This window comes from Aulostomus chinensis, chromosome 13 (assembly GCF_037954235.1).
Source record: "Aulostomus chinensis isolate RoL2024-O1b breed Wild chromosome 13, RoL_Achi_v1.0, whole genome shotgun sequence".
Classification (NCBI taxonomy): domain Eukaryota; kingdom Metazoa; phylum Chordata; class Actinopteri; order Syngnathiformes; family Aulostomidae; genus Aulostomus; species Aulostomus chinensis.
Genome location: NC_141332.1, coordinates 17,780,302 through 17,795,000, shown reverse-complemented (window position 1 = coordinate 17,795,000; position 14,699 = coordinate 17,780,302). Strand labels below are relative to the sequence as shown.

The 14,699-nt window shown below is 41.7% G+C and overlaps 1 protein-coding gene across 3 annotated transcripts in view; it reads left to right on the top strand.

The window, feature by feature from the left end:
- Positions 1–14,699, top strand: part of macrod1 (mono-ADP ribosylhydrolase 1) — a 130,634-nt gene that overhangs the window by 58,861 nt on the left and 57,074 nt on the right. For all 3 annotated transcript variants that reach the window (XM_086221761.1, XM_086221760.1, XM_086221762.1), the window contains exon 4: positions 9,423–9,452. In XM_086221761.1, coding sequence (XP_086077887.1) covers positions 9,423–9,452 — 30 coding nt within the window. The remainder of the gene's footprint in view (positions 1–9,422; positions 9,453–14,699) is intronic.

The window sequence follows — 14,699 nt, the reverse complement described above, 5'->3', positions numbered from 1 at the left end:
ACAACTGTTTTAGTTCATTCTGCTCATGAACGGAACAAATGCACCCAACTTGTTTAATCACTGCACTTGCTGAACTTAATTCAAAACTTGTGGAGTTTTCCTCAGGGGATCTTTCAGAGAGGGTGAATGTTTTTCCTCAGCCGCCCCACTAAGCATCCACAACCAGAGCTTGAATATCCTGTAGTATCATTAAAGTCTGCTGTGTGGGAACATTACTGTGTTTCCCCATTAACTTTAGTGACGATGGGCTAAGACACGGTCGGCCTTTCGCTTACACTACACACACACACACACACACACACACACACACACACACACACACACACACACACACACACACACACACGGTGCCCAAGAATGTTGTAAGTGTTTTAACAGTAGTGGTGGTTATAGTGGTTATAGTAGTGATACTCTGTTGTCGAGGGCTCAAGCTTTCAACAAGTAGTGATTTTACTGAATGTTGCTATTTATTTTATTATCTGTTCTATAAGTATATGAGAGGACTTTTATGTGGTTCTTTGTAAATTATACTTTTTATTATGTTGCAGCAATATTGACGGATTTTTTTAAAATCGAAGCTCAAGACAAGCAGAGCCATATTTTCTTCAGTTAACCACTTTTTGTGTACCATTACACTGCTGTAACAATGCATTAACGTGTCCCTCTTTGTGATGCTCCTGCAGTTCCCAACCTTTACAGAGTTTTATAGTGGCTTCAGCTCATCGTTTAGCTGCCCAGCTGCAACTTAACTGTTTCAGTTTATTCTCACAGCTGTCAAAGTGCCATTTTAAGCCCCAGTGGGCAGCTGTTTCAGAAGGAAAAATATAACTTTAAAAAAACCACCGTACATTACTGCAAACAGCAATCAGGCACAGTTAGCACTTAGCAAGTATGGAACATTCATAACATATAGTGGCTAAATTGTTTGACTTTTCCCTCAGGACAACTCCTAAAAACAATACAACATGTTTCTGCTGCACCCTATGTGGACTTGTTTGCTAGCCAAATAATCCCAAATCATTGGTTAGCAGAGCCCGAACTCGCCAACAATTGTTTATTTCTTCTAGAGACTTAATTGGACAGTTTCACAAAAAAAAGGCAGTTTTTTCCCCCCAATATTTTTTTTTGGAGGTGGGAGTTCGATTTCCAATTAAATTACAATATTTATACTTTTGCCATAAATAGAACAATTTCTATCCATCCATTTTCTACTGCTTATCCTTTTAAGGGTCACGGGGTGGGGGGGCTGGAGCCTATTCCAGCAGCCTTCGGGCGAGAGGCGGGGTTCACCCTGGACGGGTCACCAGTCCATCGCAGGGCCAACACATAGAGACAGACAACCATTCACACTCACAGTCACACCTACGGTCAATTTAGAGTATCAATCAGCCTCATCCCCTCTTGATGTCTTTGGACTGTGGGAGGAAGCTGGAGTACCAGAGAGAACCCACACAGGAACAGGAGAACATGCAGACTCCACACAGAAAGATCCCGTGCTGGAGCCGGGGCTCAAACCCAGATCCTTCTTGTTGTGAGGCGACAGTGCTGACCACTGCACCACCGTGCCGCCTTGAACAAATTCATAGAATGAAAAGCAAGTTTCTTTTGTATTTCAGTATATTTTTTTCTTAAATTAATTTGTATTTTACTTTTATTGCTTAGGTGCATATCGCTCTCTAGGGGTCAGAAGTGCTGTATGGTAATACTCTAGCCAATACATTCTTCCCAGACCAGTTTGAATAAATGCTAACGATGGCATTGCTTACAACTCACATGTTGACTTTTCAAGAGAATCATCACAAAGTCCCAATGTGAGGAGCGGTTGGGTTGTGTGTCTTAGTTTGTGTCGAAGTTGCAGGCTTGAGTTAAAATCACATCAAGGAGTGAATACAGTCTCACTTAGCTTGAAAACACATTCACGCTGACTGCAAATGATGTCTCTTTAAAAACCATGAGAAACTGTGTTATGTTACATTGCTTCAATAGAAATAAGAAAAGGGTGCAGCAGCCACAACTTAACTCTGAAAATACGCCTGTTCTGTTGAACTGTTGAATGGTAACAGCAAGTACATTAACCTCACTCATCTGTTCATTTTCAGGTCTTTTTCTTAACTTCCTATGCAAAAAGTGTTCATTCTGATGTTAATCTCCATCAATTTAGCTGTACTTAAATCTAGATCCTTCCCTTACGGCTTGATGTGCGTTTATCCTTTTATCATCCGCTTTGTCCTTTTCTCCATAAGGACACTAGCAAATTGATTGGCATTCTCAAGTGGACCAACGAAATGATGGCTGGAAATTAAATGACTGAAAGAGGTATAATGGTGGTTAGGACAAGTGGGTAGGTGAAAGGGAGAGATAGAGGGAGAAAGAGAGATGGAGGGAAGCGGGCAGAGAGAGGGAGGAATACACAAACAGGTTGCACTGGGGCCTGGGGAATAAGGGAGCGATGGTGCAGAGTACAGAGAGAGCAAAATAAGATGGAGCACCACAGAAAGCAAAGAGAAAGAGCTGGTTTAATAAAGCTTTGTGAAGATTTGAGCCTCTTCTCACCATCACCATTATTCCTGACATAATCACACGCACGCGCACGCACGCAAACGCACACGCACACGCACGCAAGCACACGCACGCACGCACACACGTTAACAACCCAGCCAAACAGCAGATGAGTGCTTCTGTCCTCTTAGCCTCTCTGTCACCACCAACATCCTCCTCCCATTCTTCTCTTCCTACATGTTTAAGGTATGGCACTCTTGTCCCCCACCGGTGCATCAATCTATTGCCCCCTCCCCTCCCCTCCCCTCCCCTTCACCCCCCCCCCCCACTTCAGTGTGATCACTTACCTCCAAAGAAGTACACTCCATCTTGTTGTTTTATGTTCCAAGCAAATTTAGTCCTGTGTCTCCCCTCTCCACCCTCAACTCAATTTCACTTCATCTCCGTCTCTCCTTCTCTCACTCACTTGTCTCCCTCCTGGAGTCCTTCCTCTGTCCCCCGACACCTCGCGCTCTCCTCCTCCACTCCCCGTTAACTTACCCTCCCTCCTCCCCTAGTTGTATAACTTATCACCCTGATCCCTTCCCCACTCCGATAATTGGTGTGTCTTGGCAGCAGATGTTAGCACGCTTTATTTAGCTGCTCGGTATTAGCTATTCCAATTAGTCATCTAATACCAATAAGAAAAAGAAACTGTTAGCGTCCAATTTGGCGCCATGGGAGAGGGGAGTTGTATTAGTTTTTGCTCGTGCAACTGGCTAGTGCGTGCACAATCCTCACAAACCCTCACACTTTTATTACACTTGATGCACAGTTGACTGGGTAGATGGTACATGTGGGTTTTAACAGATGGTGAAACGCTTTCCCTCGAGTATAAACATTACTCTCTCTCTCTCTCTAATTAAGTAGGTTTCAGTAACAACCTTCAGGCTTTACCGTTGCCATGGTTACCTAAACACTGACACGCCACTGTCTGCATTTGTACTGTATGTTTATTAATGTGCGATGGCTTGTAGTAGATGTACTTGCACTTGAGTGTGTGTGTGTGTGTGTGTGTGTGTGTGTGTGTGTGTGTGTGTGTTTGTGTGTGAGTGTGTCTTCATGTCTCTACAACTGCATGATTCTATGTACATGTGAGTGATTTTGTTGCTTTCATGCCTTTGTTTCTCTCACAGGGCTCACAGGCAGGTTTTGTCTCCAACACGTCTGCACACTACGTCTGCTCAGAGAAGAGCAGTAGCTCAAGGGATCCCTGATGATGCATCATAGGTCTATAGAGCCTTATATATATGACCATTTCAAAATTATTTAACCCAATGAATAAAGATGAATTTAGGCTGGGGAGTTAAACAAGAAATGGCTAGATGAAATAAAAATTAATTCTGCTTGTAATAGGGAAGGTAAAATTTGAACTTGAGGTTGAACTTGGGGAATTTTAACTTGTCAGAAAGGTAAAATGGGATGAAAGTAGGGTGAAGAATTATTGCTTCTGAATTGCTTGGGCAGCCACCCATGAATACTATTATGTATTCAGACAGAAAGATAACTCGTATCCATTATGAACAAACATCTCATGGAATCGCAAATTCATGTCCTCAATGACACGGTCTTGTTTGGTTTCTGTGCTTTAGACTGAAGCTTCATGCCTTTTTTGCCATATTTATATGTTGTGTCATTGACCAGTACACCAGTACTCCTCTCCCGCCACTGCTGTCCTCACAAAGCACCTGTTGTGTCATATAAAACCATCTCGCTTCAACATATCGTTTACTTGCCTTTTTATACCCTGATTTAAAAAAAAAAAGAAGAAAATCTCACCCGCCCCTCTTCTTCCTCTTTTCTCCCTCCTCGCAGTCTCACAGCATCTTCACCCATGTGTGTATAAGACAATGAAATGAACATGTTTACCGCCAACATTTGGTCTGTTTCCTTTCTCACCTCAAACAAACTTCTGTTACGGTGTGGACCTGGACCAGCTCAAAAATACGGGACCATCCCTCCAAACATGGGCGGGTACGTTTGAAGTGGACCAAAGAGCTGAGGTGTGAAAAGCCTGCTGTCATAGCCTCCTCCTCCTCTCATCAAACCGACCCCTGATATTTTTACAAGGAACTTGTCTCTTCCAAGTATTTGGAATGAACCCTATTGAAATGGTAACAATGCTGCACGTCTTATCAGTGCGTCCTTGAAACCTTTGTTGTGACACACTCAAACGTACTCAGAAGAAGTGATGGATTTAGTTGTGGAAACAAGTTCAAACCCTGTCTTATTTTCTCATCCCCACACAACTGACCTATCACCGGGTGAAGTCAGCACGCTTGGGGAAAACTTGTTGTGCTATTTTCGGAAGTACCTATGAAAGTTCAGGCAGCGTCACCTCATGTTGAGACATCCCTCGCCGTGCAATGAGTGTTATTGTTGAAAAAGATGCCAGCTACCTACTGCAAATCATCAGTTACTGCCAGGTTTCATTGTCAGAATGTAGGGGAGGGATTTCTTTATACACAAACTTATAGTATGAGATTTCCACCCCAGTGGCAGCAGTGGTAATCAATAAGATGTCATATAACATGTGAGGAGTTCTTCTTCCTTGGCTGGAGGAATCACTGTCAGTGCTTGCAGCAACATTTTGGGAAATGTAGGACATCAGCTAACATAGATGAAGATAAGACAAGAGGTGTGGAAGCGAGTGAGTGAATAAATTGCATCCTGCATCATAAGATTAGGTTTGAAATGCTCAGAACGCGGTATACTGATACATAAAAGCATCCAGACACATATTTTTCACTTAAAGTGCACTGATAGAAAATCTTGAGTGGTGATTTTCTGATTTCCTGGCCAGAGCTTATGTCTGGTGCCAGTATTAAATTGCAGCTATACCTTTTAGTGTCGACTTTGACGATTGAATATATCCTTTGGCCCTCCATTCTCTTTGTAGAACTGTACCTCATCAAGGAGAGAAATACTGGCCAAGGAACCATGTAAATGCCATTCAGTTTGGAATAAACCTGCTTGATTTGACTCAAACTCGAGAAAAAAAGTGTGATATGAACTTCAGCTGAACCTTAGGGTGCATTTTTGAACCAGAGTCCGATTACACCGGCAGGGCCTAAGCCTGGTCTTAAGGTTGTTTCAAAGAAATTTCTCTTCTTGCTTTGCTCAGGAGGTCTTTCCGTTTATGTCTTACATCATTTTCCAAAAGAAGGCTGCCTGAGTCTGAACAATCATTTATGGCCTTGGGTATTTCTCTCAGAGTTGCCTGTCATGTTTGAATGACTTTGCAGTCAGACTCCTGACACGCTGGGCAGACGGTCAATGTCAAGCCTTCAGCGAGCATCTGTCGCCCTAGTCATTGTGGTGTGTTCTGAATGTTGGCACTATTCGGCCCCTGTTGGCTGATTGAGGATGTGGCCGTGAGAAATCACTCTCGCCTGATCAGCTCCAGCAAATCCGTGCGCTCTAAGAGATATGCAGCAAATGAGTTTCCCCAATAAGACACACCCAACACCCCTCTTCCTATTTTTCAACTTCATTTCATCCAATCATTCCTTGCATCAGCCCCTCTTCATCATTCTTGATTAGAAGTAGCTATGGGAAATGGAGTGACAGTGTGAAAAGGTAAGAAAACACTAAATTCAGACCAGTACCACCTGCTGGAATAGGCACAAATCCCTGCTAATTGACCACCGATTGATCTCTGTATGGTGTGTTCAATTGCAATGTTTTGGTCCAGACACAGTCAATCAGAGATGCAACAGTTTGCCCAATGTGGGTTTGATGACAATTTTCTTTTCTTTGTGTCTGTCAAGTTTCCTTGACTCTCCATTGATCCTTCATATGGTGGCTGCTGAACTCCAGTGTCTACCAGTCTCTAAGAATGGATACAGACAAAGGCTTTTTGTTTATTTACCTGACATAAGACCCAGTCTAAAGACTGATCTAAGACTTTGATTGCCGTCAGAACCAATTGATTTCCAATTAATTTACAATATTTATACTTTTGCCATGAATAGAACAATTTCTATCTATCCATTTTCTACTGCTTATCCTGTTAAGGGTCACGGGGGGGGGGGGGGTGGAGCCTATCCCAGCTGCTTTTTGGCGAGAGGCGGGGTTCACCCTGGACGGGTCGCCAGTCCATCTCATGGCCAACACATATAGACAGACAACCATTCACACTCACAGCCACACCTACAGTCAATTTAGAGTATCAATCAGCCTCGTCCCCTCTTGATGTCTTTGGACTGAGGGAGGAAGCTGGAGTACCAGAGAGAACCCACACAGGAACAGGGAGAACATGCAGACTCCACACAGAAAAAAAACCTTGCTGTGAGATGACAGTGCTAACCGCTGCCCCACCGTGCCGCCCCAGTAAAAAATGTATCTTTTGAATGTCAATGTTTTAAGATTAGGAACCTGATATTTTTGTTCACCTGGTTTGATATACTCCATAGCCAGTAGTTGCCAAAACTGAAGAATTCACAAACAAATAGCATCTGCAACCTGCCTGGCTGTCCCGGTTGAGCTCATCAGTTCACTCCAGCATCAACCACAATCTGATAACTGTGTTTTTTGGTCCAATACCGGGGCTGCCTCATACTCACCTCTTTCTTTTGTTAAAAAAAATCCTGGAGTTCAAACCTACCACAATATGGCCTTGAGCGTGTTAGTTGATATGGGTGAGTATGATGAAGCATATGAGATATCACTTTTATGTGCAGCCTGCAGGTAATCAGTGGAGGATGAAAGACAAACTTAGCGGAGGCTGTTTATCTGTTTTACTGTGCTCTGCTTCACAGCTCCATCAACTCTAAACTTTCACACTGTCACATTAAATTACTTCCTTCTTTTCAAATTAATCAATCAATTTTTTCCCCAAATTGCAGCGTGGTGTTTTTATTTTGAGAGATTACAAGGAAACAGTTGTTCTCATAAATTTAATGTGTTTAAAGGCCAAATTTAAGAGGTACTACAATTAATGAGGCATCGGGGGATGGTGAACATGATGAAGAGGAGAGATTTTTGAGAAATAAAGACAGCTGTGGGATTACATCTCTGTACTTGCCTCTCTAAAACCAACTTGCCTGTTACACTACTGTATATGAGCAAGTGCCCAAATGGCTCCATGCCTACTGGCAAAGGGTAACTAAAGTATGGAGCCTCCCCTGTGCGTTATGATTTAACTGCAACTGTCCCTTGTAGAGAGACTATGTACTTATCAGATTTTCCTATCATCACACAGCCAAATTTTGATCCACTAGCAGAAAAATGTGTTGGAAAAGTTGATGTTTATTTTGTGTGTGTGTGTGTGTGTGTGTATATCATAGCAAAATATGATCGCATCCACCTAGATATCACGTGTGTGTTTATCTATCTATCTATCTATCTATCTATCCATATACACATACCTATCTATATCTGTATATACATATAACCATCTACACACACACACACACACACACGCACACACATATATATGTATGTGTGTGTGTGTGTGTGTGTGTATAGATAGTTATACGTATATCCAGATATACACGTCTATATATACCCAGGAGGATGTATTGAAGCTGCCCTGGCGGCTCATAGTGGCCCAACACCTGGCTGTTGTTGTGATCCTTGGATTTCTCCCATGCCTCTACAACAGAACCAGCCACATCCAAGGTTTATCTCCCTCCCAACAAATTGCATTCTTTGTTTGCAGTGACTTGATTTAAGTAGGGAAGGTAAAAATTTGAGACAATCTGGTCAGTGAGACTACCAGCAGCAACTCTCCAACGGTCCTGCAGGACAGAGAGCTAATTATTTCATTACGTTATTAGAAGCCACAGTCACCTTCATTTATCTGTCATCTAGGTAAAAACACCCCAGTATTGTGAACATAATAACTGAGAGACAAACGGAACAATAATGTTACCTATTGCTTCTCACACAGTTTCTGTATTTTGCTCTGGACTGCATCCCCAGGGTGAGTTTATTCATTAGTCTTGCAGGAAGTGAAGCTAGTTGTTAATATTGTGCGGTGCGCCTCAGTCCTTATTGACGGGACGTGAACCCCGCTGGTTCTTATTCTGCCTATCTAATCAGGATCTGAGTTACACCTGCAATGCCAGCTGAATTCAATTATATTGCCGGTTGGCAAAACCAGCAGCACTGTGAGTCCTGAGGACTTGGATGAGTACTCTCATTGAAAAATGCTGACGCCAATGATGCATTATGCTCTGAAGGACAAATTGTTAAACCAGTTTTACCCCCGAAAACACAAACAACACAAATACATTTAGTTAGGACATAAAACTCGAAAAATTTCAAAGTGTTCGCACAGAAAGGACTGCTCATCTGTAAATAGTGATGAGGCAACAAGAGATTCTTTTAATACTGGTGAAGAAAGAAGGTTGTGTCGAGCCAAGTTTCAATCTCTGACCTCTAAACAGAGGAACGGGGGTTTATGAAGATTGGATGCATGGAGAAATTAATTGCAAACAAGTAATTAAAGCTGTGGATATAATGGTTGTATTCAGCACTTGTGATTAGAGCTAAAACTGACTAATTACCTCACTATTGATGAATATGTGGATTATTTTTTTCAATCAAAATAATCATCACAAGTTCAGAGAGGCCTAGATGAAATTTGAAAATGTCCTGATCACCTACAGTAAGAGGAATTAAATCCAGGGTCCCAGGACAGAGCTTGTGGCATCTGGTAGAGATTCTTGAGGAATTTTCTGATTTCAGGATATATAAATAAAATTTGTTTCAGTGATTGAACAGTTCAGTAAACAAACATTAATAACCTCTTGTTTTTTTTTTTTATCTTTCCATCTTCAGTGTCATCCAGATTGTTGTGAATAATTTCATGAATTTACTGTTCCATTCTAGTTGTGATGGTTTATATAATTTATGCTTCTTTCTCGTCTGTGTTTCAGCCAACAAGACTTTGCTTGGCGGAGGTGGAGGTAAGTTGCAATCTAGTTTTTTTTGTTTGTTTGTTTGTTCCGTGTGACTTTATATCGTGTAGGCATCAGCTGTTATAAATAGCACACTTTTGTGGTGCAAATACTCCTCTCTGGACTTACTCATGTAAAATAGTGGACAGACAACACAACCCAGTACACTCAGCGATGTCCTTTGTAGCCGGTGTGTGTGTGTGTTTTGTAGCAGGTAGACCTTTGTTGTGGCAGGTGTTCAAAGTGTCTTTGCATGCTGTTCAGTGTGTCAGCCTGTCTGTGTTTGTGTGTGCTTTTGTTTTGGCGTGCAAGTGCTTGAGCTTGATAGTTGATAATTTATGGATGTGAAGTGCTGTGGATATAAACAACCATTTTTCAGGGTATAGTTGACAGTGCTTTGCTGCGTGTGTGATGTTGGGCGTCCATGGTTAATCGATACCTGTAATATATTTGTAATACTAATGTGGCAGCCACATTCACTGAAATACACTCTATCTGTAACCTCTTTCTGTGTGTGTGTGTGTGTGTGTGTGTTTTTTTTTTGGGGGGGGGGGGCATCACTGGTGAAGCCACAAGCCAAACACACTTTCTTTTGTGCTATAAGTTTACATACTCGTGCACATACATGTACAGCATCATTTGATGATTAAAGATGCATTTTTATCTATGTATTTATTAAATGTGTTCATATTATTCTTTGTAGTTTAGTTATTTTTAATGTTCAAGAGATTTTTATATGTAACCACATCTGTTTCCATCAGGCTGGAGGAGACTACCTAGCCAGCATCCGCCATCTGCATCTGTCTTTTGATCTGTTTCTGCATCACTCGCTGCCAATTTCTCTCTTGCTCAGTTGATTTCTCTCATCTCTAATGGTGCTAGGTACCAGAGGGGATGTGTGGTCCTCCAAATATTGGAAACAGGTGCATTTATTCCATCCGATATTTATACCAGCATGAGGAGAAAATATCATCAAGATTTTTTCATTTTTGAAAGTGCAACACCGAGGCTTTTGTCAGAAAATCAGGCAGCCTTCCATATCCATGCCATCAGGGATCCTTGAAAGTTTCACTATGATTTATGGTAGCGCATGCTTCTCTGGCATCCCGTGGTTTGACGGAGGACGGCGCTCAACACACACGCAGAGTGGAGAGGTCAAGCTTGAGACAATGAATGAAGTGAAGGTTTACCTGAGTTGATAGAGTAAAAAAAAAAACAACAGCTCTGCCTGCATTGTTTTATACACGATAGTGCTTTCGTTAAACTAAGAGTGAACTGAACTGGCCAAGAAAAAGGGATATTGGATCTTACATTACACTGTAAGGTATACACAAGGAAGTTGCCAATGGGTGTATTAATTTTAAAAAAAAATCTATTAATGTGGAAATTAAGAATATTGATAAGCCTTGTTTTAACCAATATTATTTGGAGATTACGTCATGGTACAGACATGACCCTGTGTTTGGTTGACCTTTCTTTCAGCTGCAGAGCGGATGCAAACTGCAGTATAGCTAGCGAGTACTTTAATGTCACAATTCCTTCAAAAATTACAACATTTATTTACCAATGACACTCTGTTACATTTCCAGAATGCAATAAGATGCCCCCCCCCCCCCCCCCCCCATAACTCCTTGGTGAATCCAGAATTAAGAAAATACTAGCCTCGTATGTGTGGCTGGAAGCCAATGGATATTGAGGATTAACAGCAAATTCAGCAAAACTCTACAAAACGCCAAACACATTGTTCAGTATAATCTAATCTATATCCCGTCATGTGCTCAATATTCCACTAACACGTTGATTTTAACGAGAAAATACCCAGCTGAAATGGGTCTGTGCCGTACAGAGGACTGCCTCATACAATGGACGACGTGTGGGAGAGTTAGCAAATAGACTTTTTGGAGAGTTTTGCTGGAAATCCTTGATGAATTCAATGCATTCACAGTGAGAAAATGATAGATAAGAATTATTGGAAGAAGTATGCGTTTACTTTAATTCAAATGTTCACCCATTCACCCTCTGTCAATCTCACTCCTACGCACCCACTCATTTCTTATATGTATTTCCATCTCCCCCCATTTCCTCAGGGGCTTTGCCAAGACAGATAGAGCCTACAGTAGGTGTTAATTAGCGAGGTGAGGTGAGGGTAGGGACAGGAGAAAGAATGGAGCAAACAAGTGGGATGGGAGGGAGATAATGGTTAGAGCGAGAAGACAAGCACAGAATAAAGGTCCAATAGTGTTATGGAAGCAGCCACCAAGGATAGACGGATGGATGAATGAGCAGAATCGGATGGAAAACAAACATAAAAATCATCCAGTGTATGTTTCTGAGCTCACCCCTTGCACAGAGTAACCGAGCGTCCATCCGTTCAGCTTTGGGGAGAGCGTTTCATCACAGGTAAAAGGTCTTTACTGTGCTTCAGTCTCAAGGGTACCTGAGCAAAAGTCATTCAGTCAAATCAAATGCACACCTGCTTACCTTGTTTTTGCACGACAATCTGGAAGAGTGCTAAGCCCAGGCAGCACATCAACAACCAACTGAAGGGCAGGAAATTAACCTTTTTTTATGTCCTCTGGCTTCTGTTGCTCATTTATTCCAGAGCTTATCTGCCATTTCAATGTTTTAGTAGTTGATTGCTTTTGGAAATAGAAAAGGAAGCCCAGAAGATGACAGGATGTTCAGTTAGCAACAGTTATCGTGAGCTCTACATGCAGATGTGTCATTGAGATTTTTTTTTTAATGAATGCCACTCAATATCTGGAGCCAGGACTCTCACTTTGAAGTTTATACTTGGATCTTCTTCTAGGTCAACATATGTCAGTATGTACCTCTGGGGTGTGTGATGCAGGTTTGTGGCCTGCGGCAAAATGTTATCAGCCCGCAGTAAAATCTAAGCAGCCAGCAGGGATGTGCAGCTTAAGCTCCATTCCACTGGCCAAAAAACAAACAAAGAAAAAAAAAACAACTTTTAACACCCGTTTACACCCCTTTTTTTCTTCAGGGGAACTGCTGTAAACAGTGTTCAGCTCCAGAGTGAGAGTTTTCAGTTTTATCATGTATTATAAAGAGAGAACATGTAAAATTGAGGATTGATTATGGTAATGATCAGATTAACAACTGAGTTATAGAACAACACACACACACTCACACACACACACACTCACACACACACACACACACACACACACAGAGTACTTGCTATTTAATACATTTTCCACTTGTAAAGCAATTGTCAAGGGTAACCATGAAAGGGTATGTTCAGAAAGTCTTAATCCAAGCCATCCAAGCTACCAAGCTACTTCTACTGAAACTTTAATAACCTCCACCAAGGTTATGTTTTTTTTTTTTCCCCCACTCATTGTCCAACAGGACCACACAAAGTCTAGCTGGTTGTTTTTCACAAAACTTGATTGAGCTGTGTAGCAAAACCTCAGCAAGAACTCATTAAACTTTGTGTTTAGGGATGAAGCAAAAATTACCTGTGTGAAAAACACTTGGTCGATGTGTATAAAAATGGAAGAACTTTCCTTTTACTCAGTTGCAGGGATGATTTTTGTGGATAAAAGCTAATGGAATTTCTATGTCGGATTTTGGATTTTTTGCAGAAAATAATGCCCATAGCAAAAGAAGGAGGTTTTGTCCAGCAAGGCTGTTTTTTTTCAAATGAACACTACTTTTGTGATTTTTTTGATCCTTGGAAGAACAAAGCTAATGCTACACGATGCACAAACTACCAAAATGACTCACACATAACCACAAGTAGCTTCACACTTCCTCTGCTTTCATTGTGAGGATGTTTGTGGTCTCCTTTATCCACTTCTTTGCAACTATGTTACCAAGGTTTTATGGACTTGTTTTATGCTGTAGAAGAAAACCTCCAACATGCATTAAGCTTGTGTTATCCACTGACCTTATTTCAGGCATTAAACTGGAAACATTCAAAAATAGACTTCGAGACGAGGGATCGGGATGGTCAAAAATGCTAACTTATTTCTGCATTTTGGGACTGATTCTTGCACCACTCAAAATCAAAGGAGTATCATTCAAAATGTGTCCCTTAAAAATAAAACCTGTGTGTTTCTGCGGCTGGTGTTTCCATAAACTGCAGTGGAACAATGCTCCCTGGTACCTCTGCCTCCGCAGAAATGACTGCTGTTGCCTCATATTAGCTTCACATGAGCTTTAAAGTGCATTAACACTGAATGAAGATTTAGGGCATAAAGGGGCTTCTGGATAGCACTAAGCCTCTGTTGTGCTCACTTTATTAGCAGTTTGTAAAGATGCTAGAATACTACCTTAATGTTATTTTACAGCTTGAAACTGGGCCAGTCTCCAAGACAGGGCCTGAAGATCCAGTCATAACATCATCATATAATTGATAATGTGCTTTGTTAGTGAACATGTGGTTAATATATTTATATATTTATCAATTGAAAAACCCACCTGCTTATGATAGGAACCAGCCAATAAGAAACTGGTTTAGGTCTTTTCAAAACATCCACACCCACACAAAAGATCTCAATTAAAATTCCATCTACTCCAAAATCCTCACCTCCTGGTCCATCTTTATAATCAGAGGTTTGATATGTAGTGCAGTCTCCCAGCTGTGGTCCCTCTTTTGTCTGCTTTTCCTTTGCCTACGTGATAAGAAAAATGCAGGCGGAGGATATGCTTGTCAGCTTGCTTTTCAGAAAATGAGCAAGAGGGCATGTATTGTGAACGAAGGGAGAGAGTGTGAGATTGGTTTTTAGGGAGCGGAGATGTGACGAGAAGCATAGAGCACTTAGTGTACCTTTCACATACAGACAGTCCTGTCAGTGATTTAGCCACACAGTGCATTTGCCTATGTCATTGCTGTCAGCAACTGTTGTGTGTGTGTGTGTGTGTGTGTGTGTGTGTGCGCGCGCGCGCCTGTGTGTGTGGAAATTCTTAGCATTTAACAGGTTGCTGCTTGTTAGTACACACGCACGTGAAAGTTTGTGTGTATACAACTGCATATGAGGCGCACGTTAGCATCCACCACCAGACCCATTCGAAATGTTGCCTTGGCAACAAGCTGACTGAGGTAAATGAGTGTCCTAGCTCTGCTGAGGGATTGTGGGAAAGCAATATGCCAGCGTTCCGCCCCATTAGTTTGACAGACAGCCTGTTTGGCCTATAAGAGGTCAGCTGGCAAGGGCAGTGATATTAGTATTCCTAAGGAGAGACAGCAGGATTGGTTTTTCTCTAATGTCAATCTACCTGTGTGTTTGT